At 40.2% G+C, this 27,228-nt stretch overlaps 2 protein-coding genes across 2 annotated transcripts in view; one reads left to right on the top strand and one right to left on the bottom strand.

Annotated features, from left to right (window-relative positions):
- LOC128358610 (40S ribosomal protein S17) overlaps positions 1–27,228 on the top strand; it is a 554,334-nt gene that overhangs the window by 200,554 nt on the left and 326,552 nt on the right. The window lies entirely within an intron of this gene.
- Positions 17,040–27,228, bottom strand: part of LOC128359029 (GRAM domain-containing protein 2A) — a 33,075-nt gene continuing 22,886 nt past the window's right edge. Inside the window, exons 5-12 of the mRNA XM_053319442.1 lie at positions 24,116–24,214; positions 23,582–23,653; positions 23,416–23,475; positions 20,420–20,555; positions 19,821–19,859; positions 19,256–19,349; positions 17,999–18,100; positions 17,040–17,088 (exon numbers count right to left, since the gene is read on the bottom strand). Coding sequence (XP_053175417.1) covers positions 17,040–17,088; positions 17,999–18,100; positions 19,256–19,349; positions 19,821–19,859; positions 20,420–20,555; positions 23,416–23,475; positions 23,582–23,653; positions 24,116–24,214 — 651 coding nt within the window. The remainder of the gene's footprint in view (positions 17,089–17,998; positions 18,101–19,255; positions 19,350–19,820; positions 19,860–20,419; positions 20,556–23,415; positions 23,476–23,581; positions 23,654–24,115; positions 24,215–27,228) is intronic.

The following is a 27,228-nucleotide window of genomic DNA, read 5'->3' as shown; positions in this document are numbered from 1 at the left end:
GGTGGAAGGAAAGAAGGAGGGAGGGAGGAGAGAAGGAAGAAGGGGTGGAAGGAAAGGAAGAAGAGGGGTGGAAGGAAAGGAGGAAGGGGTGGAAGGAAAGGAAGGAAGGAGGGGTGGAAAGGAAAGAGAAGGGGTGGAAGGAAGGGAGGGGTGGAAGGAAAGGAGGGGAGGGAGGACGAGAAGGAGGGAGGGAGGGATGGAAAGGAAGAAGGGGTGGGAGGAAAGGAGGAAGAAGGGGTGGAAGGAAAGGAGGAAGGACGGGAGGAAGGAAAGGAGGAAGGAAAGGAGGAAGAAGGGGAGGAAGGAAAGGAGGAAGGAGGGGTGGAAGGAAAGGAAGGAGGAAGGAGGGAGGAGAGAAGGAAGGAGGGAGGGAGGAGTGAAGGAAGAAGGGGTGGAAGGAAAGGAAGAAGGGGTGGAAGGAAAGGAGGAAGAAGGGGGAAGGAAAGGAGGAAGAAGAGGTGGAAGGAAAGGAAGAAGGGGTGGAAGGAAAGGAGGGAAGAAGGGGTGGAAGGAAAGGAGGACGGAGGGAGGGAGGAAGAGAAGGAAGAAGGGGTGGAAGGAAAGGAGGAAGGAGGGAGGGAGGAGAGAAGGAAGAAGGGGTTGGAAGGAAAGGAGGAAGGGGTGGAAGGAAAGGAGGAAGAAGGGGTGGAAGGAAAGGAGGAAGGAAGAGAAGGGGTGGAAGGAAAGGAGGAAGGAAAGGAGGAAGACGGGGTGGAAGGAAAGGAGGGAGAGGAAGGAGGGAGGGAGGAGAGAAGGAAGAAGGGGTGGAAGGAAAGGAAGAAGGAAAGGAGGAAGGAGGGAGGGAGGAGAGAAGGAAGAAGGGGTGGAAGGAAAGGAGGAAGGAGGGAGGGATGGAGGGAAGAATGAGGGAGGAAAGAAGGGAAGAAGAGGGTGGAAGGAAAGGAAGAAGGGGAGGAAGGAAAGGAGGAAGGGGTGGAAGGAAAGGAGGAAGGGGTGGAAGGAAAGGAGGAAGGAAGGAGGAAGGAAAGGAGGAAGAAGGGGTGGAAGGAAAGGAAGGAAGGGGTGGAAGGAAAGGAAGAAGGGGTGGAAGGAAAGGAAGAAGGGGTGGAAGGAAAGGAGGATGGAGGGAGGGAGGAGAGAAGGAAGAAGTGGTGGAAGGAAAGGAGGAAGGGGTGGAAGGAAAGGAGGAAGGGGTGGAAGGGAAAGGAGGAAGGAAGGAGGAGGAAAGGAGGAAGAAGGGGTGGAAGGAAAGGAAGAAGGGGTGGGAAGGAAAGGAAGAAGGGGTGGAAGGAAAGGAAGAAGGGGTGGAAGGAAGGAGGATGGAGGGAGGGAGGAGGAAGAAGAAGTGGTGGAACGGAAAGGAGGAAGGGGTGGGGAAGGAAAGGAGGAAGGGGTGGAAGGAAAGGAGGAAGGGGGGAGGAAGGAAAGGAGGAAGAAGGTGTGGAAGGAAAGGAAGACAGGGGTGGAAGGAAAGGAGGAAGGACGGGAGGAAGGAAAGGAGGAAGGAGGGAGGGAGGGATGGAGGGAAGAATGAGGAAGGAAAGAAGGAAGGAGGAAGGAAAGAAGGATATTATTCATATAACTGTCTTCATCTCTTCCAGGGCATCCATGAGTCGGGTAGTCCCAGTTTTGAGTACTACCAGTTGGAGCAGCTGGTTCAGATCGTCGTGTCTCCGTACGTCAGCAACGTCCCTGCACAACCAGGAACCAGCTGCTGATGGGTCAGTGACTCCTCACTCTGATGATGTCATTCATTCAATCATTCATTCATTCATTCATTCATTTATTCATTCATACATTCATTCATTCATTCCTTCAATCATTCATTCATTCAGTCATTCATTCATTCATTCATTCATTCATTCATTCATTTATTCATTCAATCATTCATTCATTCATTCATTCATTTATTCATTCATACATTCATTCATTCATTCATTCAATCATTCATTCATTCAGTCATTCATTCATTCATTCATTCATTCATTCATTTATTCATTCAATCATTCATTCATTCATTCATTTATTCATTCATACATTCAATTCATTCATTCATTCAATCATTCATTCATTCAGTCAGTCAGTCAGTCATTCATTCAATCATTCAATCATTCATTCATTCATTCATTCAATCATTCATTCATTCATTCATTCAATCATTCATTCAATCATTCATTCATTTATTCAATCATTCATTCATTCAATCATTCATTCATTCATACATTCATTCATACATTCATTCATTCATTCATTCATTCATTCAATCATTCATACATTCATTTATTCATTCATTCATTCATTCATTATAACCCTCATTCTCACAACACTGGGAATTAAAAAAGAAATAAAATATAAAAATAAACCATAAAACATAATGAATTTTAACCCACCCTCTAAACTACTGTATATATTTTCTATTTTAGTAAAATTTATCAGGATTTTTGTCCTTAAACTTTACATATTTTTTTAATAATAATAATATTTTAATAAAAATAATTAATAAATAAAAATATTAAAAAAAAAAAATAATACAAATAATATGATAATCATAATTAAAAATAATAATATAATAATAATAAAAATAAATAATTAAAAATATTTTTACATTATAATCATTTTCAGAAACATTAATAAGTTTCTCATCATGTAAAAGTATTTGAGGTTGCCAGCATCGGGGTCAGAGGTCAGAGGTCAGGGGTCAGAGGTCAGAGGTCAGCAGTGTAGCCCTGCTGTAGTAACACGCTGTTTAATCCTCAGTGTTGCAGGTTGAGTCCTGTTAATCTGCTGCTGCTGTTCACTCATTAACCCACAAACACAACCTGTCTCTGGTCTGCAGACGAGGACGCACCTGTCACACTAACACACCTGCTGAGACTGAGACTGATTATATTATATTATATTATATATATATTTTTTTTTTTAAGATTTTGTTGGCATAGACGCCTTTATTCATCAGTAGATCGACAGGAAACATGGGAGAGAGAGGGGGGGTGACATGCAGCAAAGGACCTCCGATCGGGGAGGGTTAGGGTTAGGGTTTTTAAATCACTACAAAGGTCCTAGATTGTAATATATTAAATATTAAATACAAGTAATCTAGGAAAAAATGCTCCTCAGTCACTTTCTACTAATAAACCTAATGAAGCTTCTTTTATCCGTTTGGCCTCGGTCAGCGAGCCGCAGCAGGTTTCCCTTCAGAGGAGGAATGAACGTGTAATTCCTTCATCCTCAGACTCACACAAACAAACAAGAGAAAGCTTCTGGTCGGCCTCGAGAGGATCAGAGCTTTAAACTCAACACATTACCACGGCCGACAAAAGCCTGATCTGATTCTAGTCTTAATCCTGCTGTGACTTACTGAGAGGCCACTTCAGGAACTCAGCAGCAGCAGCTCTGGACGGTTATATAATAATACTGTTATATGAGGTTCAGAAGGACAGAAGGAAGGAAGGAAGGAAGGTAGGAAGAAGGAAGGAAGGAAGGTAGGAAGAAAGGAAGGAATGAAGGAAAGAAGGAAGGTAGGAAGGAAGGAAGGACTTACTGAGAGGCCACTTCAGGAACTCAGCAGCAGCTCTGTACGGTTATATAATAAAAACTGTTAGATGAGGTTCAGCCATCATAGTACAGAGGGTTTATTACTATTTTTTACATATTTTGAAAAAGGAAGGAAGGAATGATGGAAGGACAAAAGGAAGGTAGGAAGAAATTAAGGAGGGTAGGAAGGAAGGACAGATGGAGGGAAGGACAGAAGGAAGGAAGGTAGGAAGAAAGGAAGGAGGGTAGGACAGAAGGAAGGTAGGATAGACAGAAGGAAGGAAGGAAGGAAGGAAGGAGGTAGGGAAGGTAGGAAGAAAGGAAGGACAGATGGAGGGAAGGACAGAAGGAAGGAAGAAAGGAAGGAGGGTAGGAAGGAAGTAAGGAAGGATGGACAGAAGGAAGGAAGGACGTAGGAAGAAAGGAAGGACAGATGGAGGGAAGGACAGAAGGAAGGAAGGAAGGAAGGAAGGAAGGAAGGTAGGAAGGACAGAAGGAAGGAAGAAAGGAAGGAGGGGTAGGACAGAACGAAGGTAGGATGGACAGAAGGAAGGTAGGATGGACAGAAGGAAGGAAGGAAGGAAGGAGGTAGGGAAGGTAGGAAGGAAGCAATGATGGACAGAAGGAAGGAAGGTAGAAAGAAAGGTAGGAAGGAAGGAAGGAATGAATGATGGATGGAAGGAAGGTAGGAAAGTAGGAAGAAGGGGAAGGAATGAAGGACAGAAGCAAGGAAGGTAGGAAAGACAGAAGGAAGGAAGGAAGGTAGGAAGAAAGGAAGGAAGGAAAGAATGATGGACAGAAGGAAGGAAGGAAGGACAGAAGGAAGGTAGGAAAGAAAGAAGGAAGGAATGAAGGATGGGCAGAAGGAAGGTGGAAAGAAAGAAGGAAGGAAAGAATGATGGACAGAAGGAAGGAAGGACAGAAGGAAGGAGGAAAGAAAGAAGGAAGGAATGAAGGATGGACAGAAGGAAGGAGGAAAGAAGGAAGGACAGATGGAGGGAACATTTACCCTAACAGTTGAAACATGAGTTAGAAAAGCAATAAATATAATTAGTTACATTACTTTGATGAAGTAACTGAAATAGTTACATACTTATTACACTTTAAATAGAGTAACTAGTAATCTATTACATTTCCAAAGTAATCTTATTGAACTGGACATATTTGGTATCCATGGAGACGGTAACATTTCTATAAAACTTTCAAAATAAAGTTATGTTGCATTTAAAAACCATTTCCTGTCTCCTGTCTCCTCTTGCACAGACTCCCGTCAATTCCGGACGTCGGGGTTGTTGCTAGGCGACCAGTCCCAGCCAGAGATCACGGTCACCCAGCATCACACCACCGCCGCCTCCTCCTCCGACTCGTCGTCCCTGGCGCCGCTGGTGGAGCAGGAGGGCGAGGCCTACCGTGGAGAAGTGCGGCGGCGTGCGGCGCCACACGGTCGCCAACGCTCACTCCGACGTTCGGCTGCTGTCGGTGTCGAACAGGATGCATGCTGGGACGGAGACGGACAGCGGGGTCGGAGGGTGCGAGGCCAGCGTGGAGTTTTTGGTCGGGGACGAGCCCCTTAGCCCCAGAGTGTTTTCAAGCTCGAGTCAGCCGGACGTGATGGAGTCTCCGAGGAGAGGAGTCGGCGTGATGTCCATCGTGATGTCATCGTGGATGACAGGAAACAGGAAATGGGAGGAGAATGAAGAGAGGAAACAATAAAAATGGGAAATTTAAGAACAGGAAGTACAAAAAACAAGGATTAAAATGACATAATTGGTAGAAAAAGAGACAAAAAAGGGAGGAGGAGGAGGAGGAGGAGGAGAGAAGAAGAAGAAGAAGAAGAAGAAGAAGAAGAAGAAGAAGAAGAAGAAGAAGAAGAAGAAGAAGAAGAAGAAGAAGAAGGAAGAAGAAGAAGAAGAAGAGAAGAAGAAGAAGAAGAAGAAGAAGAAGAAGAAGAAGAAGAAGAAGAAGAAGACTTTAACTTCCTCTGGACTTCAATTTTATTTATGCTCATCACATGATTCTCCACCAGTATGAAACCAGTAACCAGGAGTTTTTGGTCGGAGACGAGCTCATTAGCCCCCATCAGCTGGACGTGATGGAGTCTCTGAGGAAGGGGAGTTGGCGTGATGTCATCATGAGACGATATGAGATGACAGGAAATGGGCAAATGGGAAAGTAAAGAACAGGAAATACAAAAAAAAAGAGGATTAAAATGACACAATTTGAATAAAAAACAACCAAACAGGACAAGAAGAAGAGGAGAAAACACAAACTTTAACTCCTCTGGACTTCAGTTTTATTTATACTCATCACATGATCTGCCACCAGTATGAAACCAGTAACACTCCCAGTATACAGACAGGCGGCATATCAGTGCTGTTTTAAGATACTCTTGTGAACCCTGTGAAGGAGACAGGAAGTGGGAACATTTGGATTCACCCTGTGTGTGACGTTAAAATGAAAGGACAGGAAGTAGGACAGTGGAAGTGTCCGAGCTGATCTTATCCGTCCCACAGCTCCCAGCAGGATCCGACCTCTGGCTCCGGACTTTTAAACTGGGAAGACTGACGCTCTGAGCAGCAACAGGAAGTGACTCTGCTGCTGCTGTTGTTTTTTGTTGTGTGTGTTTTTTTTTAGCTCGTGTAAATAATGTTGTTACTGAATAATAAAGATGATTAATTAAACTAAACTTCTAATCTGTGTTTTTACTCCTTTTTCTTTTTCTGTCGTCCTCAAGTCAAGGGAGGAAGTTAGGAAGTGAGGAAGAAAGGAAGGTAGGAGGGAGGGAGGAAAGAAGAACAGAAGGGACGGAAGGAAAGGAAAGAGGTAGGAAGGAGGGCGGGAAAGAAGGAAGGAAGGAGGGAGGGAGGAAATAAGGACGGAAGGAAGGAGGGAAGGAAAGGAAAGAAGGACAGAAGGGAGGAGGGAGGGAGGAAAGAAGGATGGAAGGAAGGAGGGAGGGGAGGAAATAAGGACGGAAGGAAGGAGGGAAGGAAAGGAAAGAAGGACGGAAGGGAGGAAAGAAGGATGGAAGGAAGGAAAGGAGGGAGGAAGAAAGGGAGGAGGTAAGGAAAGAAGGAAGGAGGGAGGGAGGAAAGAAGGACGGAAGGAAGGAAAGGAAAGAAGGACGGAAGGAAGGAAGGAAAGGAAAGAAGGACGGAAGGGAGGAGGGAGGGAGGAAAGAAGGAAGGACAGAAGAAAGGAAGGAATGAATGAAGGTAGGAAGGAAGGATGGAATGAAGGTAGGAAGGAAGGACGGACAGATGGAGGGACAGACGGATGTAATGATATTTACTGAAGGACAGATGGAAGGAAGGAACGAAGAAAGGAAGGGAGGAAGGAAAGAAAGGAGGGAGGGAAGAAAGAAGGAAGGAAGGACGGAAGGAAAGAAGTTACAGAAGGAAGGAAGGAAGGAAAGAAGTACAGAAGGAAGGAAGGACAGAAGGAATGAAGGACGGAAGGCAAGAAGGGACAGAAGGTAGGAAGGAATGATGGACAGAAGGAAGGAATGATGGACAGAAGGAAGGAAGGAATGAAGGACGGAAGGAAGGGAGGAGGGAAGGAAAGAAGTGCAGAGAATATATTTAATAATATATTTATGAACTTTCCGTTTAGAGGAAAGAAGTGAAATCCTGCTGCTATTGTTTGTTCATGCAGCCTTCACAGCTTCCTGTGTCCTTTTAATTACACCTTTTAGACGAGGCAAGTTTATTTATATAACACATTTTAACAATGCAACATAAAATACATCAAGGCAGAGTATAAAAGCAACATGTGGTGGAATAAAAAAAGACATTTAGGATATAATTAAAAGAGTTAAAATAGATAAAATGCAGGGCTGAAGGACAGAAGGAAGGAGGGAAGGAAAGAAGGACACAAGGAAGGACAGAAGGAAGGAGTGAAGGAAAGAAGGACGCAAGGAAGGAAGGAAGGGAGGAGAGAAGGAAGAAAGGAAGGACAGAAGGAAGGAGTGAAGGAAAGAAGGATGCATGGAAGGAAGGAGGTTAAGGAAAGAAGGACGGAAGGAAAGGAAAGAAGGAAGGTAGGAGGGAGGGAGGGAGGAAAGAAGGACAGAAGGAAGGGAAGAAGGAAAGGAAGGAAGGACAGAAGGGAGGAGGGAAGGACAGAAGAAAAGGAAGGAGGGAGGGAGGAAAGGACAGAAGGAAGGAGGGAAAAAAAGAAGGAAGAAGGGAAGGACAGAAGGAGGAAGAAAGGAAAGAAGGAAAGAAGGAAGGAAGGAAGGAAGGAATGACAGAAGGAATGGAGGGCCGGAAGGAAAGAAGTACAGAAAGAAGGAAGGACAGAAGGAAAGTAGGACAGAAGGAAGGAAGGACTGAAGGTAGGAAGGACAGAAGGAAGGAAGGACAGAAGGTAGGAGGACAGAAGGAAGGAATGAAGGTAGGAAGGAACGACGGACAGATGGAGGGACAGACGGAAGGTAGGAAGAAAGGAAGGAAGGACAGAAGGAAGTAAGGATGGTAGGAAGGAAGATAGGTAGGAAGGAAGAAAGGACAGAAGGTAGGAAGGACAGAAGGAAGGAAGGAAGGATGGAAGGAAAGAAGGACAGAAGGAAGGAAAGTAGGAAGGAAAGAAGGAAGGAATGACAGAAGGAATAGAGGGCTGGAAGGAAAGAAGGACAGAAAGAAGGAAGGACAGAAGGAAAGTAGGACAGAAGGAAGGAAGGACGGAAGGAAAGAAGGACAGAAGGAAAGTAGGACAGAAGGAAGGAAAGTAGGACAGAAGGAAGGAAGGAAGGATGGAAGGAAAGAAAGAAGGAAGAAAGGACAGAAGGTAGGAAGGACAGAAGGAAGGAAGGAAGGACAGAAGGAAAGGAGGACAGAAAGACAGAAGGAAGGAATGAAGGTAGGAAGGAAGGACGGACAGATGGAGGGACAGAAGGAAGGAAGAAAGGAAGGAATGAAGGTAGGAAGGAAGGAAGGAAAGACAGAAGGATGGAATGAAGGTAGGAGAAGGAAGGAAGGAAGGAAGGAAGGAAGGAAGGAAGGAAGGAAGGAAACAGTAGGATATTAAGGTGCAGCGTGAGATGAGGTGAGAAGTTAAACCTGTGGAGCTCAGCAGTAAAGTTCATCTCATCTCATCTTTGACCTTTGACCTTTGACCTTTGACCCAGGCTGTGACCTACATACATGTAATCCTTAAATGTCTAGAGCCTACATAATGAAGATCTAAAAGAGCTTTACATTTAGTTGTTTGACAAGCTGATAATAAGACAGAAGTGACACAATTTGAAAGAATCAACATATAAAAATCAATAAATAAATAATAATAATTTAAAAGACAAAGCTGGAGACCAATGTGCACAAAATAAAATAAAAATGCTTAAAAAAATGTAAATAAAATAGTTAAAAATAAAATAAAATATAGATAAATTTAAGAAAATAATAAATAGATTTAAAACAATGTATCAAATAAATAAGCAGAATAAGATAAAAAGGTTTATTAAAAGTTAAAGTAAAAAAAGAAGGTTAAAATAGATTAAAACAGACAAAATAAAAGTAAAATAAAAGATGAAGTTTAATAAAAACTGGACTAAAACTAGATTAAAAGATTAAAAGGTGAAAGAAATAGACAAATAAAATTAATAAGAAGATAAAACTATAGAATAATAATCAGACGAAACCAGAATAAATAAATATATAAATAAATAAAACATCAAAAATAAGCACAATAGAATAACACTAAAGACAATAAACTAGTATAAATAATTGTATACTAATAACTGCATTACTAATACTAATACTAATTTATAGTATTAATGTCTCAAAACCTGCTTTAAAAAGACAAATATAATAAATAAGTAATATTAAACTGAGCTCACATTAGAGGAACATCCTACTGAAGTTAAAGCAGCTGGTGGTATAGCGCCCCCTTGTGGCGTTTTAAGGCTATTACACTCATTTATTAACAATATATAAACAGTTTAATCCAGTGATGTCCAACCTGTCCTGCAAAACCTCCAGAGCTGAAGGACAGAAGGAAGGAGTGAAGGAAAGAAGGACGCAAGGAAGGAAGGAGGGAAGGAAAGAAGAAAGGAAGGGAGGAGAGAAAGAAGAAAGGAAAGGACAGAAGGGAGGAGGGAAGGACAGAAGGATGGAAGAAGGGAGGGAGGAAAGAAGGACAGAAGGAAGGAGGGAAGGACAGAAGGAGGGAGGGAGGAAAGAAGGACAGAAGGAGGGAAGGAAAGAAGGACAGAAGGAGGGAAGGAAAGAAGGAAGGTAGGAGGGAGGGAGGAAAGAAGGACAGAAGGAAGGGAAGACAGAAGGTAGGAAGGAAGGAAGGAAGGAAGGAAGGACAGTAGGAAGGAAGGACAGAAGGAAGGAAGGACAGAAGGTAGAAGGACAGAAGGAAGGAATGAAGGTAGGAAGGAACGACGGACAGATGGAGGGACAGACGGAAGGTAGGAAGAAAGGAAGGTAGGAAGAAAGGAAGGAAGGAAGGACAGAAGGAAGGAAGGACAGAAGGAAGGAAGAAAGTTTTAGGTTTCTCTCCACTCTAACACACTCTGATTTAAATTAATTAACTTATTATAAAGCTCCTTAACGAGCTTCAGCTGCTTGATAACGAGGTAATAATTAGGATCAGGAGTGTTAGAGAGGAGAGACAGAAGACTTTAAATACTTTCTAGAACTATTTAGAGATGCTTTCCAGGTTCACAGCAGGATGGAAATCTGGTTTTTAGATCAGTAACAAGCTGAAAATCACAGTTTAAGGTAAAATAAATAGAACAGAAGGAAGGTAGGAAGGAAGGAATGATGGACAGAAGGAAGGAAGGAAGGAAAGAAGGAAGGAAGAAAGGTAGGAAGGAAAGAAGGACAGAAGGAAGGAAGGACAGAAGGTAGGAAGGAAGGAATGATGGACAGAAGGAAGGAAGGAAAGAAGGACAGAAGGAAGGAAGGAATGATGGACAGAAGGAAGGAAGGAAGGAAGGACAGAAGGAAGGAAGGAAGGAATGATGGACAGAAATAAGGAAGGAAGGAAGGAAGGAAGGAAGGACAGAAGGAAGGAATGATGGACAGAAGGAAGGACGGACAGATGGAGGGAAAGAAGGAAGGTAGGAAGGAAGGAAGGAAGGAAGGAAGGAAGGAAGGAAGGAAGGAAGGAAGGAAGGAAGGAAGGAAGGAAGGTTAACAGAGTAAAACAGTAGAATATAAAGGTGCAGTGTGAGATGAGGTGAGAAGTTAAACCTGCAGAGCTGAAGGACAGAAGGAAGGAAGGAAGGAAGGAAAGAAGGAAGGAAGGTAGGAAGGAAAAAAGGATAGAAGGAAGGAAGGTAGGAAGGAAGGAAGGACAGAAGGTAGGAAGGACAGACTTTAAATGCTTTCTAGAACTATCTAGAGATGCTTTCCAGGTTTACAGCAGGATGGAAATCTGGTTTTTAGATCAGTAACAAGCTGAAAGTCACAGTTAAAGGTAAAATAAATAGAACAGAAGGAAGGTAGGAAGGAAGGAATGATGGACAGAAGGAAGGAAGGAAGGAAGGAAGGAAGGAAGGAAGGAAGGAAGGAAGGAAGGAAGGAAGGAAGGAAGAAAGGAAGGAAGGAAGGAAAGAAGGACATAAGGAAGGACAGAAGGTAGGAAGGAAGGAATGATGGACAGAAATAAGGAAGGAAGGAAGGAAGGAAGGAAGGACAGAAGGAAGGAATGATGGACAGAAGGAAGGACGGACAGATGGAGGGAAAGAAGGAAGATAGGAAGGAAGGAAGGAAGGAAGGAAGGTTAACAGAGTAAAACAGTAGAATATAAAGGTGCAGTGTGAGATGAGGTGAGAAGTTAAACCTGCAGAGCTGAAGGACAGAAGGAAGGAAGGAAGGAAGGAAAGAAGGAAGGAAGGTAGGAAGGAAAAAAGGATAGAAGGAAGGAAGGTAGGAAGGAAAGAAGGACAGAAGGTAGGAAGGACAGACTTTAAAGGCTTTCTAGAACTATCTAGAGATGCTTTCCAGGTTCACAGCAGGATGGAAATCTGGTTTTTAGATCAGTGACAAGCTGAAAATCACAGTTAAAGGTAAAATAACTAGAACAGAAGGAAGGAAGGTAGGAAGGATAGAAGGACAGAAGGAAGGAAGGTAGGAAGGAAGGAAGAAAGGTAGGAAGGAAAGAAGGACAGAAGGAAGGAAGGACAGAAGGTAGGAAGGAAGGAATGATGGACAGAAGGAAGGAAGGAAGGAAGGACAGAAGAAAGGACGGACAGATGGAGGCAAAGAAGGAAGGTAGGAAGGAAGGAAGGAAGGAAGGAAAGAAGGAAGGAAGGAAAGAAGGAAGGAAGAAAGAAGGACAGAAGGAAGGAAGGACAGAAGGTAGGAAGGAAGGAAGGAAGGAAGGAAGGAAGGAAGGAAGGTTAACAGAGTAAAACAGTAGAATATAAAGGTGCAGTGTGAGATGAGGTGAGAAGTTAAACCTGCAGAGCTGAAGGACAGAAGGAAGGAAGGAAGGAAGGAAGGTAGGAAGGAAAAAAGGATAGAAGGAAGGAAGGTAGGAAGGAAGGAAGGACAGAAGGTAGGAAGGACAGACTTTAAATGCTTTCTATAACTATCTAGAGATGCTTTCCAGGTCCGCAGCAGGATGGAAATCTGGTTTTTAGATCAGTAACAAGCTGATAGTCACAGTTTAAGGTAAAATAAATAGAACAGAAGGAAGGAAGGTAGGAAGGAATGATGGACAGAAGGAAGGAAGGAAGGAAAGAAGGAAGGAAGAAAGAAAGGTAGGAAGGAAAGAAGGACAGAAGGAAGGAAGGACAGAAGGTAGGAAGGAAGGAATGATGGACAGAAGGAAGGAAGGAAGGAAGGAAGGAAGGAAGGAAGGAAAGAAGGACATAAGGAAGGACAGAAGGTAAGAAGGAAGGAATGATGGACAGAAATAAGGAAGGAAGGAAGGAAGGAAGGAAGGAAGGAAGGAAGGACAGAAGGAAGGAATGACGGACAGATGGAGGGAAAGAAGGAAGATAGGAAGGAAGGAAGGAAGGAAGGAAGGTTAACAGAGTAAAACAGTAGAATATAAAGGTGCAGTGTGAGATGAGGTGAGAAGTTAAACCTGCAGAGCTGAAGGACAGAAGGAAGGAAGGAAGGAAGGAAAGAAGGAAGGAAGGTAGGAAGGAAAAAAGGATAGAAGGAAGGAAGGTAGGAAGGAAAGAAGGACAGAAGGTAGGAAGGACAGACTTTAAAGGCTTTCTAGAACTATCTAGAGATGCTTTCCAGGTTCACAGCAGGATGGAAATCTGGTTTTTAGATCAGTAACAAGCTGAAAATCACAGTTAAAGGTAAAATAAATAGAACAGAAGGAAGGTAGGAAGGAAGGAATGATGGACAGAAGGAAGGAAGGAAGGAAAGAAGGAAGGAAGAAAGAAAGGAAGGAAGGAAAGAAGGACAGAAGGAAGGAAGGACAGAAGGTAGGAAGGAAGGAATGATGGACAGAAGGAAGGAAGGAAGGAAGGACAGAAGGAAGGAATGATGGACAGAAGGAAGGAAGGAAGGAAGGACAGAAGGAAGGAATGATGGACAGAAGGAAGGACGGACAGATGGAGGGAAAGAAGGAAGGTAGGAAGGAAGGAAGGAAGGAAGGAAGGAAGGAAAAAAGGACAGAAGGTAGGAAGGAAGGAATGATGGACAGAAGGAAGGAAGGAAGGAAGGAAGGTAGGAAGGAAGGACTGATGGACAGAAGGAAGGAAGGACAGAAAGAAGGAAGGAAGGACAGAAGGAAGGACGGACAGATGGAGAGAAAGAAGGAAGGTAGGAAGGAAAAAAGGATAGAAGGAAGGAAGGTAGGAAGGAAAGAAGGACAGAAGGAAGGAAGGACAGAAGGTAGGAAGGAAGGAATGATGGACAGAAGGAAGGAAGGAAGGAAGGAAGGACAGAAGGAAGGAATGATGGACAGAAGGAAGGACGGACAGAAGGAAGGAAGGAAGGAAGGAAGGTTAACAGAGTAAAACAGTAGAATATAAAGGTGCAGCGTGAGATGAGGTGAGAAGTTAAACCTGCAGAGCTGAAGGACAGAAGGAAGGAAGGAAGGAAGGTAGGAAGGAAAAAAGGATAGAAGGAAGGAAGGTAGGAAGGAAGGAAGGACAGAAGGTAGGAAGGACAGACTTTAAATGCTTTCTATAACTATCTAGAGATGCTTTCCAGGTCCGCAGCAGGATGGAAATCTGGTTTTTAGATCAGTAACAAGCTGATAGTCACAGTTTAAGGTAAAATAAATAGAACAGAAGGAAGGTAGGAAGGAAGGAATGATGGACAGAAGGAAGGAAGGACAGATGGAGGGAAAGAAGGAAGGTAGGAAGGACAGAAGGTAGGAAGGAAGGAATGATGGACAGAAGGAAGGACGGACAGATGGAGGGAAAGAAGGAAGGTAGGAAGGAAGGAAGGAAGGAAGGAAGGAAGGAAGGAAGGTTGGTTAACAGAGTAAAACAGTAGAATACTTCCATACCTCCAGTGATGGGACCTAACCCTAACCCTGATCGTACCACTGTTTTATATTCATCATAATCTGAACTAATGAAAAAGGAGTCAGGAGCAGAAAGTGTGTTTTATTAGTGAGTTACAGCCAGAACTACAATATGAGTTAAACAGAAACTCCAGTTTGTCTTTCAACAAACAAACAAACATTCAAACATCAACGACATCATTTCACTTTTACTCGTCCGTCACAAAACAACCAGCGGCTCGTATTTATCAAACTTACAAGAATTATATATCTTAACAATGCTTTAAAAGAGTCACACGAGGAGTAAAAACCTTCTTGGTGCATGAGTTTTACAGCTGAATAATATAATCATGTATAAATGTGGATGAAATAACATTAGAATTGAAGTTAAATTATAATTTTTAAGCAAATTTTATTGATGTGAAATCTTTAAATCTGCAGGAATAATGAACTTGTCAATTGAACAATATAATAATATAATATAATGTATAATAAACAGTATAAATGTGGATGAAATAACATTTGAATTGAAATTAAATTATAATTTTAAAGCTACTTTTATTATGAAATCTTTAAATCTGCAGGAATAGTGAGCTGAACAATATAATAATGTAGTATAATGTATAATAAACAGTATACATGTGGATGAAATAACATTAGAATTGAAATTAAATTATGATTTTTAAACTACTTTTACTGTGAAATCTGTATAAATGAGGATGAAATGCATTGAAATTAAATTGGGAACATCAGAAAAATCATATATAAGGATAATTTAGTTCCACACTTTGATAAATTAAAACAAATAAAATGTGCTTTAACTATCCCATCAAATATTCACATACAAATAATAGACTAAAATGACTCTATTATTGTATTTTTAAGTGCAAAAATGTTAAATAAATAATATTTATTGGTACATTTATCCAGTTTGATAAATACGAGCCTGAAACTTTACTTCCACAGAAACATTCATATAACATCACTCTCACTCACAAACATTTCTTTATATATCATTCATATTTCTCTCTCTTTATATATTCATATTTATATATTTATATATATATATCTCTGGTCTCAATGATTCACCTAATTTTTACAAACATAAAAACTCACAGATTTTGGCACTGAAAATGTAAAAATCAACCCGATCAAAAAGGATTCACATTTAGGGGCGAGGGAAGTGATAAGATGTATTTATTCTCTGATGGAAGACTGTCAACTTCACAGAGAGAAAAATGGCTTGAATTATTATAACATTATTATAATATTTATATAATATTTAGAAAAACACCAAATATCTGAGGCTACATCGTAAAGTTTTTAAGGCAACAATTGATTTAAATCAGCCTTCATTGATTTTTAAAGATAATCTGTTTCTCCCTCAGACGTTTCTGATCTTTAACTGAGAGTCTCCGTTTGCATACGATAAAGATCCTGTTCGAGCAAATTCACTACACAGTTCCAGCTCGACTCGGCTCGGCTCTGCTCGGCTCACCTCGACTCTACTCGGCTCGGCTCGGCTCAGCACGCCTCGACTCGGCTCCAGGAACGACCGTTTCCATTACAAAGACGTACCTACTCAACGTGGGTGGGGTCGTCATAGCAACGGCTCAGCGATACTGCCGTGTCTTCGTTTTATACGCGACACAAACACATAAACTATGGAGGACATGGAGGCAGTGGTGTACTTGCTGCTGTATGTGTCTTTCTGTCACACACAAAGCAAAGAGAAGAGAAGAGAAACTAATCGCTGTATCGCTGTTGCTGGTATTTAAAAATGGCGGGTTTGATTCTTGTGTGGGACGGCTCATGACCATAGAGTGTATATAAGAAATGGACGTAACATCCGTGACGTCACCCATTGGTTTGTGGACTGCTGCTCGGAAGCCAATAGTATCGAATCTAAGCAGCGCCATCTTGAAAATTTCAGGTGCATGCTGGGAAAAATAAAAACACGGATTCTACTTATATGGGCATGAGGCGGAGTCATGAGGCGGAGCGGGGAGGTTGCTATGGTTGCGAGGGCTGGATCTCGAGGACATTGGTCAATCAACCTGTCAATCAGGACGTAGCCACGCCCTAATGCATACCCTGCTTTATCGTCACATATAAAATCAGGGAGGCCAAAATGTCCCAAATGAACATCAGACTGCATTGAAGAAGGCTTTAAACTAGCGATTGAGACCATAAACACATTTTGAAAACGTTTACTGAGGTTAGAAATCAAGTGAGAAGTTGGTGAATTCTCCATTGACTTGTATAGAGACGGTCGCCCCCTGGTGGCCTTTTGATAGAATGCAGCTCTAAGTTACTTCTGTGTTGGCCTCATTTCAGAGGACCAGAACTCCCCACCTGGTCATGACTCTTCCAGTGACAACTATTCTGACCAATCAGCGGCCAGCAGTCTGATGACGTCACATTTTAGTATCGGCTCGGCTCGCTTGGGACCCTCAGCAGAGCAGGTACTATCACCATGGAAACGCAAAAAAACCCGAGCCGGGGCGAGTCGAGTCGTGCTGGAACCGTGTAGTGGAAAAGCGCCAACATTTTGAACGTTTTGAGGTGAGGTGAGACAATCGAGTGTTTTTAAAAAAGGAATCTAGTTCAAACAGGTTTACTATCTTATCTCTCTCCAATAGGTTTAAAATCTCAGAGCTGCTGCTGACACCAGAACCAGAAAGGACTACACACACAAGTCTCCTATGTATGTATGTACACACACACACACACACACACACACACACACACACACACACACACACACACACACACACACACACTCACGCACAGAAACGCACACACAAAATAAATCTACATCTCCGTTATGTTACAGCATGCTGTCGTTTCTTCAGCCGTCTTCTTCTACAGTCTGTGTTGACTATGTTGTGTGTGGCGTCTCTATGGCGACCAGCAGGTAACGGCGGGGTCAGAGTTCAAGCTGCTTTGACGGCTGCTACTGTCGCTCGTCTTCTTCTTCTTCTTCTTCTTCCTCAGGGGCGTCTCTCTGTCTCTCCCCTCCCTCCCCCACCCACCCCCACCCCCCCATGATAGGAAGTCTATATTGTAAGTGCAGGTTTTTACATCTTCGCTCTCCGTCCTTGGCGTCAGCGTCAGGTACCTGTCTTCTGATTGGCCAGCCAGCACGGCACCTCGCCACACCTGGAAGAGGAACACAGAAGTTAAATAGTTAAATAATTAAATAATAATAATAATAATAATAATAATAATAAAATAAAAATAAATAATAATTAATAAAAATAAATAATAATACAAATAATTAGAATAATAAAAATAATTTTATAATAATAATAAAATAAATAATACAATAATAATAAAAATAATTTAATAATAGTATAATAATAATAATAAAATAAAATATTAATATAATAAATAATAATAATTAAAATAATGTAATAATAATACAATAAAAAAAATAATAATAATATAAATAATTAGAATAATAAAAATAATAACATATTAATAATAATAAAATAATAATAAATAATTAAATAATAATACAAATAATTTAATAATAATATAATAATAATACAATTAAAAATTAATAATAATAATAATAATAATAATATAATGATAATTGATAACTGTATTCATGCTGGACTAACAGACTCCAACACAGACGAGAGATTGATCTTCCAGCTGAATCTCTCTCAGACAGACTGGCTGTTAAAATGATTCCTTAGAGTTCAAGTACGGTGTGAGTAACTCCTGATGTTAACAGGATTCAGCTGCGTCCGTGTTCACGTTTCAGATGGACGTCTCTTCCTTCTCCAGACACGTTTTTAAAATATAACTAATTTTTCTGCCAACATTTTTCCTGTTTTACAGCATATTGAAAGCACATGTGCAGCTGGTTTTAGATGCTAACAGCTTATCTGCAGCAGCTTGGTAATGACTGCTGGTTAACAGGTCACATTTAATGAGCTGTGATGGAGCCGGATGTGGTGGAGGTTGCATGTAAGGTAAGTACAGTGTGTGTGTGTGTGTGTGTGTGTGTGTGTGTGTGTGTGTGTGTGTGTGTGTGTGTGTGTGTGTGTGTGTGTGTGTGTACCTCTCTCTCAGTGTCGGCTGGCTGCTCAGGAAGCTCAGCTGCTGCTCCAGACGACAAACTCTGAAGGCCAGATAGCAAGACGACAGGACCAACATGAAGACGCTGAGAGACACAGAGACAATGAAATTACACCACAACATAATAATAATAATAAAATAATAATAAAATAATATAATAATAATAAAATAATATAATAATATAATAATAATATAATAATATAATAATAATAAAATAATAATAATATTAAATAATTTAAAAATTTAAAAAAAAAATAATAATATTAAATAATAATTAAGAAGAAGAAAGGAAAAAAGGAAGGTAGGAAGGACAGAAGGAAGAAAGGAAGGAAGGACAGATGGAAGGAAGGATAGATGGAAGGAAGGACAGAAGGAAGGAAGGACAGAAGAAAGAAAGGACAGATGGAAGGAAGGACAGAAGGAAGAAAGGAAGGAAGGACAGATGGAAGGAAGGATAGATGGAAGGAAGGACAGAAGGAAGGAAGGACAGAAGAAAGAAAGGACAGATGGAAGGAAGGACAGAAGGAAGGAAGGACAGATGGAAGGAAGGATAGATGGAAGGAAGGAAAAGAGCACTGGAAACACATAAAGAAACCACATGTAGTAGTCTGATACACGGCTGCATTACTGAATATCAACCAGCAGGGGGAAGCACAGACCAACTTTACTATTCATTCTTTATCTTTGCACTAAACCTGATTTATATTGTTTCATGTACTGTTGATGTGTTATATGAGCCTTGTAAGATGTCCTTGAGTGCTTTGAAAGGCGCCTTCAAAATAAAATGCATTATTATTATTATTATTATTATATAATGGGGTATTAGGGCCACATTGAGGGGGGGGGGGATCACAAACTTTGAGAATAAATTTGTAGATTAGGAAGGGAGGAAAGAGGAGGGAAGTGAGAAAAAAGGAAATGAGGAAGGAAGGAAGTAACGAAGGAAGGAAGGAAGGAGGAAAAGAGGAAAGAAGTAAGGAGAGGAAAGAAGGAATGAGGAAGGAAGGAGAGAAGGAAGGAAGGAGAGGAAAGAAGGAATGAGGAAGGAAGGAAGGAGAGAAGGAGAGAAGGAAGGAAGGAAGGAACAGTCAAAAGAGATAGGGTCAACCCGGGAGCACAACAGGAGGGTTAATGGTCTTTTCTCTTCTTTTAATTTTGGGGGTTTATTTTCTGGGGGGGGGGGGGGGTTGGCACATTTTTGTCTGTTTATTTTATTTATTTTAGATATAGTTGAACTCACAGCAGGATGAAGAGTTTCAGTAGTTGGTACTCCATGTGACCCAGTTCAGGTACTGGTTCTGTCAGCAGGATCTTCTCTGTCTCCAAACTGCTGTCTGCACACAAGAAGACGAGACAGGAAGTAACAGACAGGAAGTAACAGACAGGAAGTAACAGACAGGAAGTAACAGAGTCTGTGATTTAAAGGACGAGTTCACTGTTTATTCAAGTGTGTGTTAAAGCAGCAGTCAGGCTTCCATCCTCCCTTCCTTCTTTCCTTCCTCCATCCCCCTTTCTTCCTTCATTCTCTCTTTCCTCTCCTTCCTTCCCCCTTTCTTCCTTTCCTTCCTTCTTCCCTCCTCCCTTCCATTATCCTTTCTCCCTTCCATCCTTCCTTCCTCTCTCTTTCCTTCCTTCCTTCCTTCCTTCCTTCTTTCCTTCCTCCATCCCCCTTCCTTCCTTTGTTCTTTCCTCCCTCCCTCCTTTCCTTCCTTCCTCCTTCCCTCCCTAGCTCCCTCCTTTCCTCCCTCCTTTCCTTCCTTCTTTCCTACCTCCCTCACTCCCTCCCTCCTTTCCTTCCTTCCTGCCTCCCTTCCTTGACTTGAGGACAACAGGAGGTGATGAGTCTTATTTTAAGTGTAATGAGATTGATTTTGACCAGAAGATTTTAAGTTTGGTTGTAATGCACATGATTGTCACACAACATTGTTCTATTTATTAATTATTACTCTTTATATTTGTTCCTACAAAGCAAACCAATCGTTTCTTTCCTCTGTCCTTCTTTCCTTCCTTCCTGCTGTCCTCTTTTCCTTTCACCCTCCCTCCCTCTTTCCTTCTTTCCTCCCTCCTTTCCTCCCTCCCTTCCTTCCTTCCTTCCCTCCCTCCTTTCCTTCTTTCCTCCCTCCTTTCCTCCCTCCTTTCCTTCCTCCTTTCCTCCCTCCTTTCCTCCCTTCCTTCCTTCCTTCCTTCCTTCCTTCCTTCCTCCCTCCTTTCCTTCCTTTTTCCTCCCTCCCTTCCTTGACTTGAGGACAACAGGAGGGTTAAAAACAAGTTTGCTACTAAAAACACTGTAACGTTGAAACATAGAAGACTGGATTTGACTCATTTGGACGATGAAGCTTCATATTAGCTTCAGATTAACCTTTTTATGCTTCAAGGTGTTGATTGACAGGTGGGCGGGGCTTACCTGTGAGTGTGTGCGTGCTGAACGGTATGTCTGCTGTGATTACGGGGGTTGAGTTTCCCAGCAGGTCCGGGAGAGACGAGGAGACGGCCGGGAGCGACGGCTTCCTCCTCCACTTCAACACCTCCGGAAACTCATCCTGAAAAAAATGAAGAAGAGACACGAGACAGAGAAAAGTCAGCAGTTAGATAGATGTTTAAATATTCTGCTTCAGAGGAAAGGTTTGGTTTAAATCATTCATTTATGATTTATGAACAGGTTTACAGCAGGAGGCAAACAGAATGAAGGAAGGAGAGAAGGAAGGAAGGAGAGAAGGAAGAAAGGAAAGCAGGAAGGAAGGAAGGAAGGAGAGAAGGAAGGAAGGAAAGCAGGAAGGAAGGAGGGGAGGAAGAAAGAAGGAAGGAAGGAGGGAAGGAAGGAAAGGAGGGAAGGAAGGAAGAAAAGATGGAAGGAAGGAAGGATGGAAAGGACGAAGAAAGAAGGAAGGAAGGAAGGAAGGAAGGAAAGATGGAAGGAAGGAAAGGATGAAGGAAGGAGGGAAGGAAAGAAGGAAGATAGAAGGAGGAGGGTTAGAAAGGAAGGTAGGAGGGAGGAAGGAAGGGAGGAAAGGAAAAGCGGAAGGAAGGAAGGAAAGAAGGACAGAGGAAAGAAGGAAGGAAGGAAAGAAGGAAAGAACAAACAGTCAAAACAGACGGGGGTCAATTTGACCCGGGAGGACGACAGGAAGGAAGAAAAAGTTTCTTAATTTCAAACTTTCGACAGAAGTCTCAACGATCCAGACTCAGTCATGTGTCTTTAACCCATATTTACGGTATTTTCTGATGGAACCTGAAGGCAGCGCGGGGGGAAAGCCTCTTATCTGCACAGCGTGATGATGAGGTCACGATGAGGTCATAATGAGGTCACGATGAGGTCACAACAACAGCGCCAGGTATTTCCTCTAAGCCTGTTTCTGACTGAGAGGCGACGCTAATACCACTGCTTACATCCTTTCTTTCTTTCTTTCTTTCTTTCTTTCTTTCTTTCTTTCCTTCCTTCCTTCCTCCCTCATCTTCTTCCTCCTTCTTTCTTTCTTTCTTCCTTTCGTTCTTTCTTTCTTTCCTCATCTTCCTCCTTTTCTTTTCTTTCTTTTCAATTCTTGGATGGTTTGTTTGTTTGTTTCTTTCCTCATCGTCCTCCTCCTTTCTTTCTTTCTTTCTTTCTTTCTTTCTTTCTTTCTTTCTTCCTTCCCTCCCTCATCTTCCTCCTCTTTCTTTCTTCTTCCTTCCCTCCCTCCCTCGTCTTCCTTCCTTCCTCCCTCCCTCCCTCCCTCATCTTCCTCCTCTTTCTTTCTTTCTTTCTTTTTTCTTCCTTCCTTCCTCCCTCATCTTCCTCCTCTTTCTTTCTTCCTTCCTTCCTTCCTTCCTTCCTTCCTTCCTTCCTTCCTTCCTTCCTTCCTCCCTTCCTCCCTCCCTCCCTCCCTCATCTTCCTTCCTTCCTTCCTCCCTCCCTCATCTTCCTCTTCTTTCTCTTTCTTTCTTTCTTTCTTTCTTTCTTTGAGTCAGTTTGTGAATCACATTAAAGCTGAAAATTAAAATCTTTCTGGTGTAAATTATTGCTTTATTTATCAATTAAACTTTGGGTATTTCATTTTTTCTTCTTTAAGTCTTTAAAAATGTGTGTATTTTGTAATCTATATCTGATAAGCTTAATATAAATTTACTTTATGTTGATGCTGATTTTATCATATATTATATATATATGTATTATATATATTTCTGGTAACTCTTTGTTTACATAATAATAAATGAATCTTGTATAAACTGTGAATAATGTCTGTTATAATTTCCCACAGTGATGCCTTCAAATGTCTTGTTTTGTCCGACCAACAGTCCAAAACACAAATATATTATAATTAATTATCATATATAACAAAGAAAGGAGCAAATTCACACATTTAAGAAGCTGAAACTAGAGCATGTTTGGCATTTTAGGCAACATTTAATATACTTTTACTTCTCTTCCTTTTCCTGAAACTTGCATCAACTGATTACACAAGCAAGTAGTGAACGCAACACCGACATTTCATCACCTCTTAAACTGACATGTTGAACTTATTTCCAAATCCAGCAGTTTACTGATCAACATTATCATTCATTAGGAGTCATTTAGCTGTTTTTTACTCTCTACTAACTTCCTGAGGGAAATATCTGGCTTCTAAATGCTCCACTATGTTCACCAGCTAGTCTGCAGATAACTGTGTCTGTTTGCTGTTTGGTGCTGAGCAGGTAGAGTACAGCAGTGCTTTTATTTTGAAAATCAACACTATGAGAGCTCTGAGAGTGAACTAAAACAGTAAAGACATCTAAACAATGAGCTGAAACTCAACTATAAAGCTCCATAAAGCTGCAGAGTCTCTGATCATTCTCTGTATGTTCATCACTATGAGACACTAAAACATCATTTAGCAGGACAAACATTTAAACTACACAAAACTAAACTTGAGCTGCAACTACTATTTTCATATGCAATTAATTCTCTCGTTATTTTCTTTATTAATCATTTAGTTGTGTTTCTGTCTAATATTCTCTCTCTTTTAGCTCTGTTTTTACTCTCTACCAACTCCTGAGGGAAATATCTGGCTTCTAAATGATCCACTATGTTCACCAGCTAGTCTGCAGCTAACTGTGTCTGTTTGCTGTTTGGTGCTGAGCAGGTAGTGTACTGTGCTTTTATTTTGAAAATCAACACTATGAGAGCACTGAGAGCGAACTAAAACAGTAAAGTTGCATTTGGACAGCTAAACAATGAGCTGAAACTCAACTATAAAGCCGAGAGAGAAGCTGCAGAGTCTTTGATCATTCTCTGTATGTTTTTATAATACAGATATTGATTATAGCAGCTTTAAAGTAAGTGTCTTTATGGTAGTCTTAAGGTGATCTGGGGATTATTGAGACTTGATGTAAGTAGTAACATTTCTTCTCTATAACTGTGGTTTAATAAAGTAAAGGTATAGTTACCATAGACAGAGAGCTGGGCTCCTCCAGATACTGCTTCAGACTCAGACTCTTCCCGTTCACCTGGGAGAAAAAAAAAAGGAACAATAAGAACATTTTAACTCTGCTGAACACTTTAATCAGAGGAATGAAAAGTTTTCCTTCTGATTCCGGAAACAGAAGAACAAACCTGCAGGTGAGTGCAGATCCTCCTGAGAACATCGTAGACGTTGTCTCTGGACAGCAGAGACACAAACACGTACTGCAGAGAGAGGGAGGGAGAGAGGGAGAGAAAGAGGGAGGGAGAAGGGTTACTATTAGCTGGAAATATTAAAGGATGGATTCATAGTTTCTCAAGTCTGTCTTAAACCAGTCAGGAGCCTAAATGAACATGAAGTGTGACCATTAGATCCTTCATAATGTTTATAATGTAAAGTGATGGAGGACTAAACCCACAGTCCTCCTTCTGTGGAAACATGGATTTAAAAGTTGATCTGAAGCTAATATGAAGCTTCAGATGTCTGAATGAGTGAAAGAAGAAGGAAGAAAGAAAGAAAGAAAGAAAGAAAAGAAAGAAAGAGGAAAGAGATGAGGAAAGAAATAAACAAACAGAAACATAGAAAAAAGAAAGAAAGAAAGAAAGAAGGAGCTACAATGCAAACAGCAGCAATAACACTAATAATGTGATCTCTCTCTCTCTCTCTGTTGTCTGTCTCTCTGGTACCTTCTGCCCCGTATCCATGGTGATGGCCAGGCCGTTTGGCACCAGGCCGGCCGTCTTGTGCTTCTTCACCAGCCGAACTGACACCACCGGTATGCAGACCTGCAGGATCACAAGATTTAGAGTCACATGACCTTTAACCTGGACTATTATGCACTGTGAACATTTATAAATCCAGTTCTCCTGTGCTTATTATGATTGAGCTTTTATTTTGAAAGTACTTTTAATGTTAATCTTTCATTTGCGCTGTATTTCCCTTTTAATGATTTTAAAGTGAATTATTATTTTATGCTGCAACCTTATATTTAATGCTTTATTCTAGTCTTATAATTTTTTTATTATTAGTGGGTTATTATTTTTTGTTTTTTAATTGTTTCCTTGTTTTTACTATTATTAGGTTTTATTTTTATTTATTTTATTTTTTTGTTTCCAATTATTACTGTTAAATGTTTGTTTTTATTTTATTTTATTTTTCTGTACTTTGTTTTTATTTATTTTTTTGTTTTTAATTGTATGTTTAAATGTTTCCATGTTTTTACTATTATTAGGTTTTATTTTTATATTTTTATTTATTTTTGTTTCCAATTCTTACTGTTAAATGTTTGTTTTTATTTTATTTTTCTGTACTTTGTTTTTATTTTATTTTATTTTTTATTATTAGTGGGTTACTATTATTTGGTTTTTAATTGTTTCCATGTTTTTACTATTATTAGGTTTTATTTTTATTTATTTTATTTTTTTGTTTCCAATTCTTACTGTTAAATGTTTATTTTTTATTTTTTTTATTATTATTATTAGGTTTTATTTTTTATTTATTTATTGTATGTTTTAATGTTTCCATGTTTTTAAATAGCATTAGGTTTTATTTTTATATTTTTATTTATTTTTATATTTTTATTTATTCTTACTGTTAAATGTTTGTTTTTATTTTATTTTTCTGTACTTAGTTTTTATTTTTTTTATTATTATTTATGGAAGATTTCTTTTGTTTTTAATTGTATGTTTTAATGTTTCCATGTTTTTACTATTATTGGGTTTTATTTTAATATTTTTTAATTGTATATTTTTCCAATTCTTACTGTTAAATGTTTAGTTTTTATATAAAGCACATTGAGTTGCCCCTTGGATATGAAATGCACTATATAAATAAAGCTGCCTTACCTTACCTTAGTTAGTTTAACAAGTAGTTTTAATTTAGTTTTAATTTAATTGTAGTCTATATTTTAGCTTTCCAGGTATTAGCAGAAGTCAAACCGAACAGGAAACGGGAGAAAACGAAACAAAACCACCAAAATAAAGCTGATTTTATCCACAATTCAGTTTTAGTTTTAGTTGGTCATTAATCATCATCATTAATTTTAGTTTTTATTATTATAATAACTATAATAATAATAACCTCGCTCTGGACTGACGCTAAAGCTGAATGAACACAAACATACACAGGATCATATATCACTGGATAAAAGCTTGTATTGTTGTCATGACGATATGATGACATAACGATATGAATGAAGCTTTATGAGACTGAAATCAATAATTCAAGTCAGTAAACAAACTAAACAAACAAAGGTTTATTATGTGTTACATTCATGCATTGAATTAAAGGTCGTCCTCCCTCCCTTCCTCCCTCCCTTCCTTCCTTCCTTCCTTCCTCCCTCCCTCCTTTCTTCCTTCCTTCCTTCATTCTTCCCTCCTTTCATTCCTTCCTTCATCCCTTCCTCCCTCCCTCCTTTCCTCCTTTCTTTCCTTCCTTCCTTCCGTCCTCCTTTCATTCCTTCCTTCCTCCCTCCCTCCCTCCTTTCTTCCTTTTTCCTCCCTCCCTCCTTTCATTGCTTCCTTCATTCCTTCCTTCCTTCCTTCCTTCTTTCCTTCCTCCCTCCTTTCCTTCCTTCCTTTCTTCCTTCCTTCCTTCCTTCCTTCTTCCCTCCTTTCATTCCTTCCTTCATCCCTTCCTTCCTTCCTTCCTTCCTTCCTTCCTTCCTTCCCCCTTTCTCCTTTCATTCCTTCCTTCCTTCCTCCCTCCTTCCGCCCCCCCCTCCCTCCTTTCCTTCCTTCCTTCCTTCCTTCCTTCCTTCCCTACAAACAAACTAAACAAACTGTCGGCTCAAAGGTTTATTATGTGTTACATTCATCCGTCGTCCTCATTATATTATATTATAAAGCTTTTAATGGGCGAGGACAAAGCTACATAGATAATAATGATAATAACTCGATCATCTGCTGCTGCTGCAAACTACAGAGAGATTATCAGAGAAGCAGCTAATTCAATATTTAATAAAAGACAAACATTAAAGCTAAATGTCTTCACTTTATTGTTTTATTAGCTTTTCTATCATTCATCGTCACACTGAAAATGTATTTTACTTGATTTTATATATTGTATTTATTCTATTTGATTGTTTTAGCTACTTTTATTTTGTAGTATCTTTATTGTTTTATTAGCTTTTCTATCAGTCATCTTCACACTGATGCTCTGCTGAACTTAAAATGTATTTTAATTGATTTTATATATTATTATTTATTCTATGTTTATATTCTAGCTACTTTTATTTTGTAGTATCTTTATTGTTTTATTATAACTATAAATTATTACTATTTTTATACTTTATTAAATTAATGTTTCTTTCCTCTTTGAGCTGCTTTTATTGTATGAAAAGTGCTATAAAAATAAAGTTATTAGTATTATTATGTGTGTGTTTTGTGTTTTCTATCAGTGTATCTACAGCAGGTGAATAGAATATTAGAGCTCTTATATATACTGAACATGTTCATGAGCTGCTTTTCATTTTTTATCAGTTCAGCGTCGACCGATAAAACACTTTATCACTCAGGGAAGTATGAAGCTGTTCCAAACTCTCTCTCTGTGTGTGTGTGTGTGTGTGTGTGTGTGTGTGTGTGTGTGTGTGTGTGAGTGTGTGTGTGTGTGTGTGTGTGTGTGTGTATCTCTGTTTTTTACTATTTATTATTTCTATTTATTTATTTATTTATTTAACCTTCCTGTCGTCCTCCCGGGTCAAATTGACCCCGTCTGTTTTGACTGTTCCTTCCTTCCTTCCTTCCTTCCTTCCTTCCTTCCTTCCTTCTTTCCTCCCTCCCTCCTACCTTCCTTCCTCCCT

The sequence above is a fragment of the Scomber japonicus genome, chromosome 5 (assembly GCF_027409825.1).
Source record: "Scomber japonicus isolate fScoJap1 chromosome 5, fScoJap1.pri, whole genome shotgun sequence".
NCBI classification, from domain to species: domain Eukaryota; kingdom Metazoa; phylum Chordata; class Actinopteri; order Scombriformes; family Scombridae; genus Scomber; species Scomber japonicus.
Note: the sequence above shows the minus strand (reverse complement) of the source record. Positions and strands in the feature narration are given on the sequence as shown.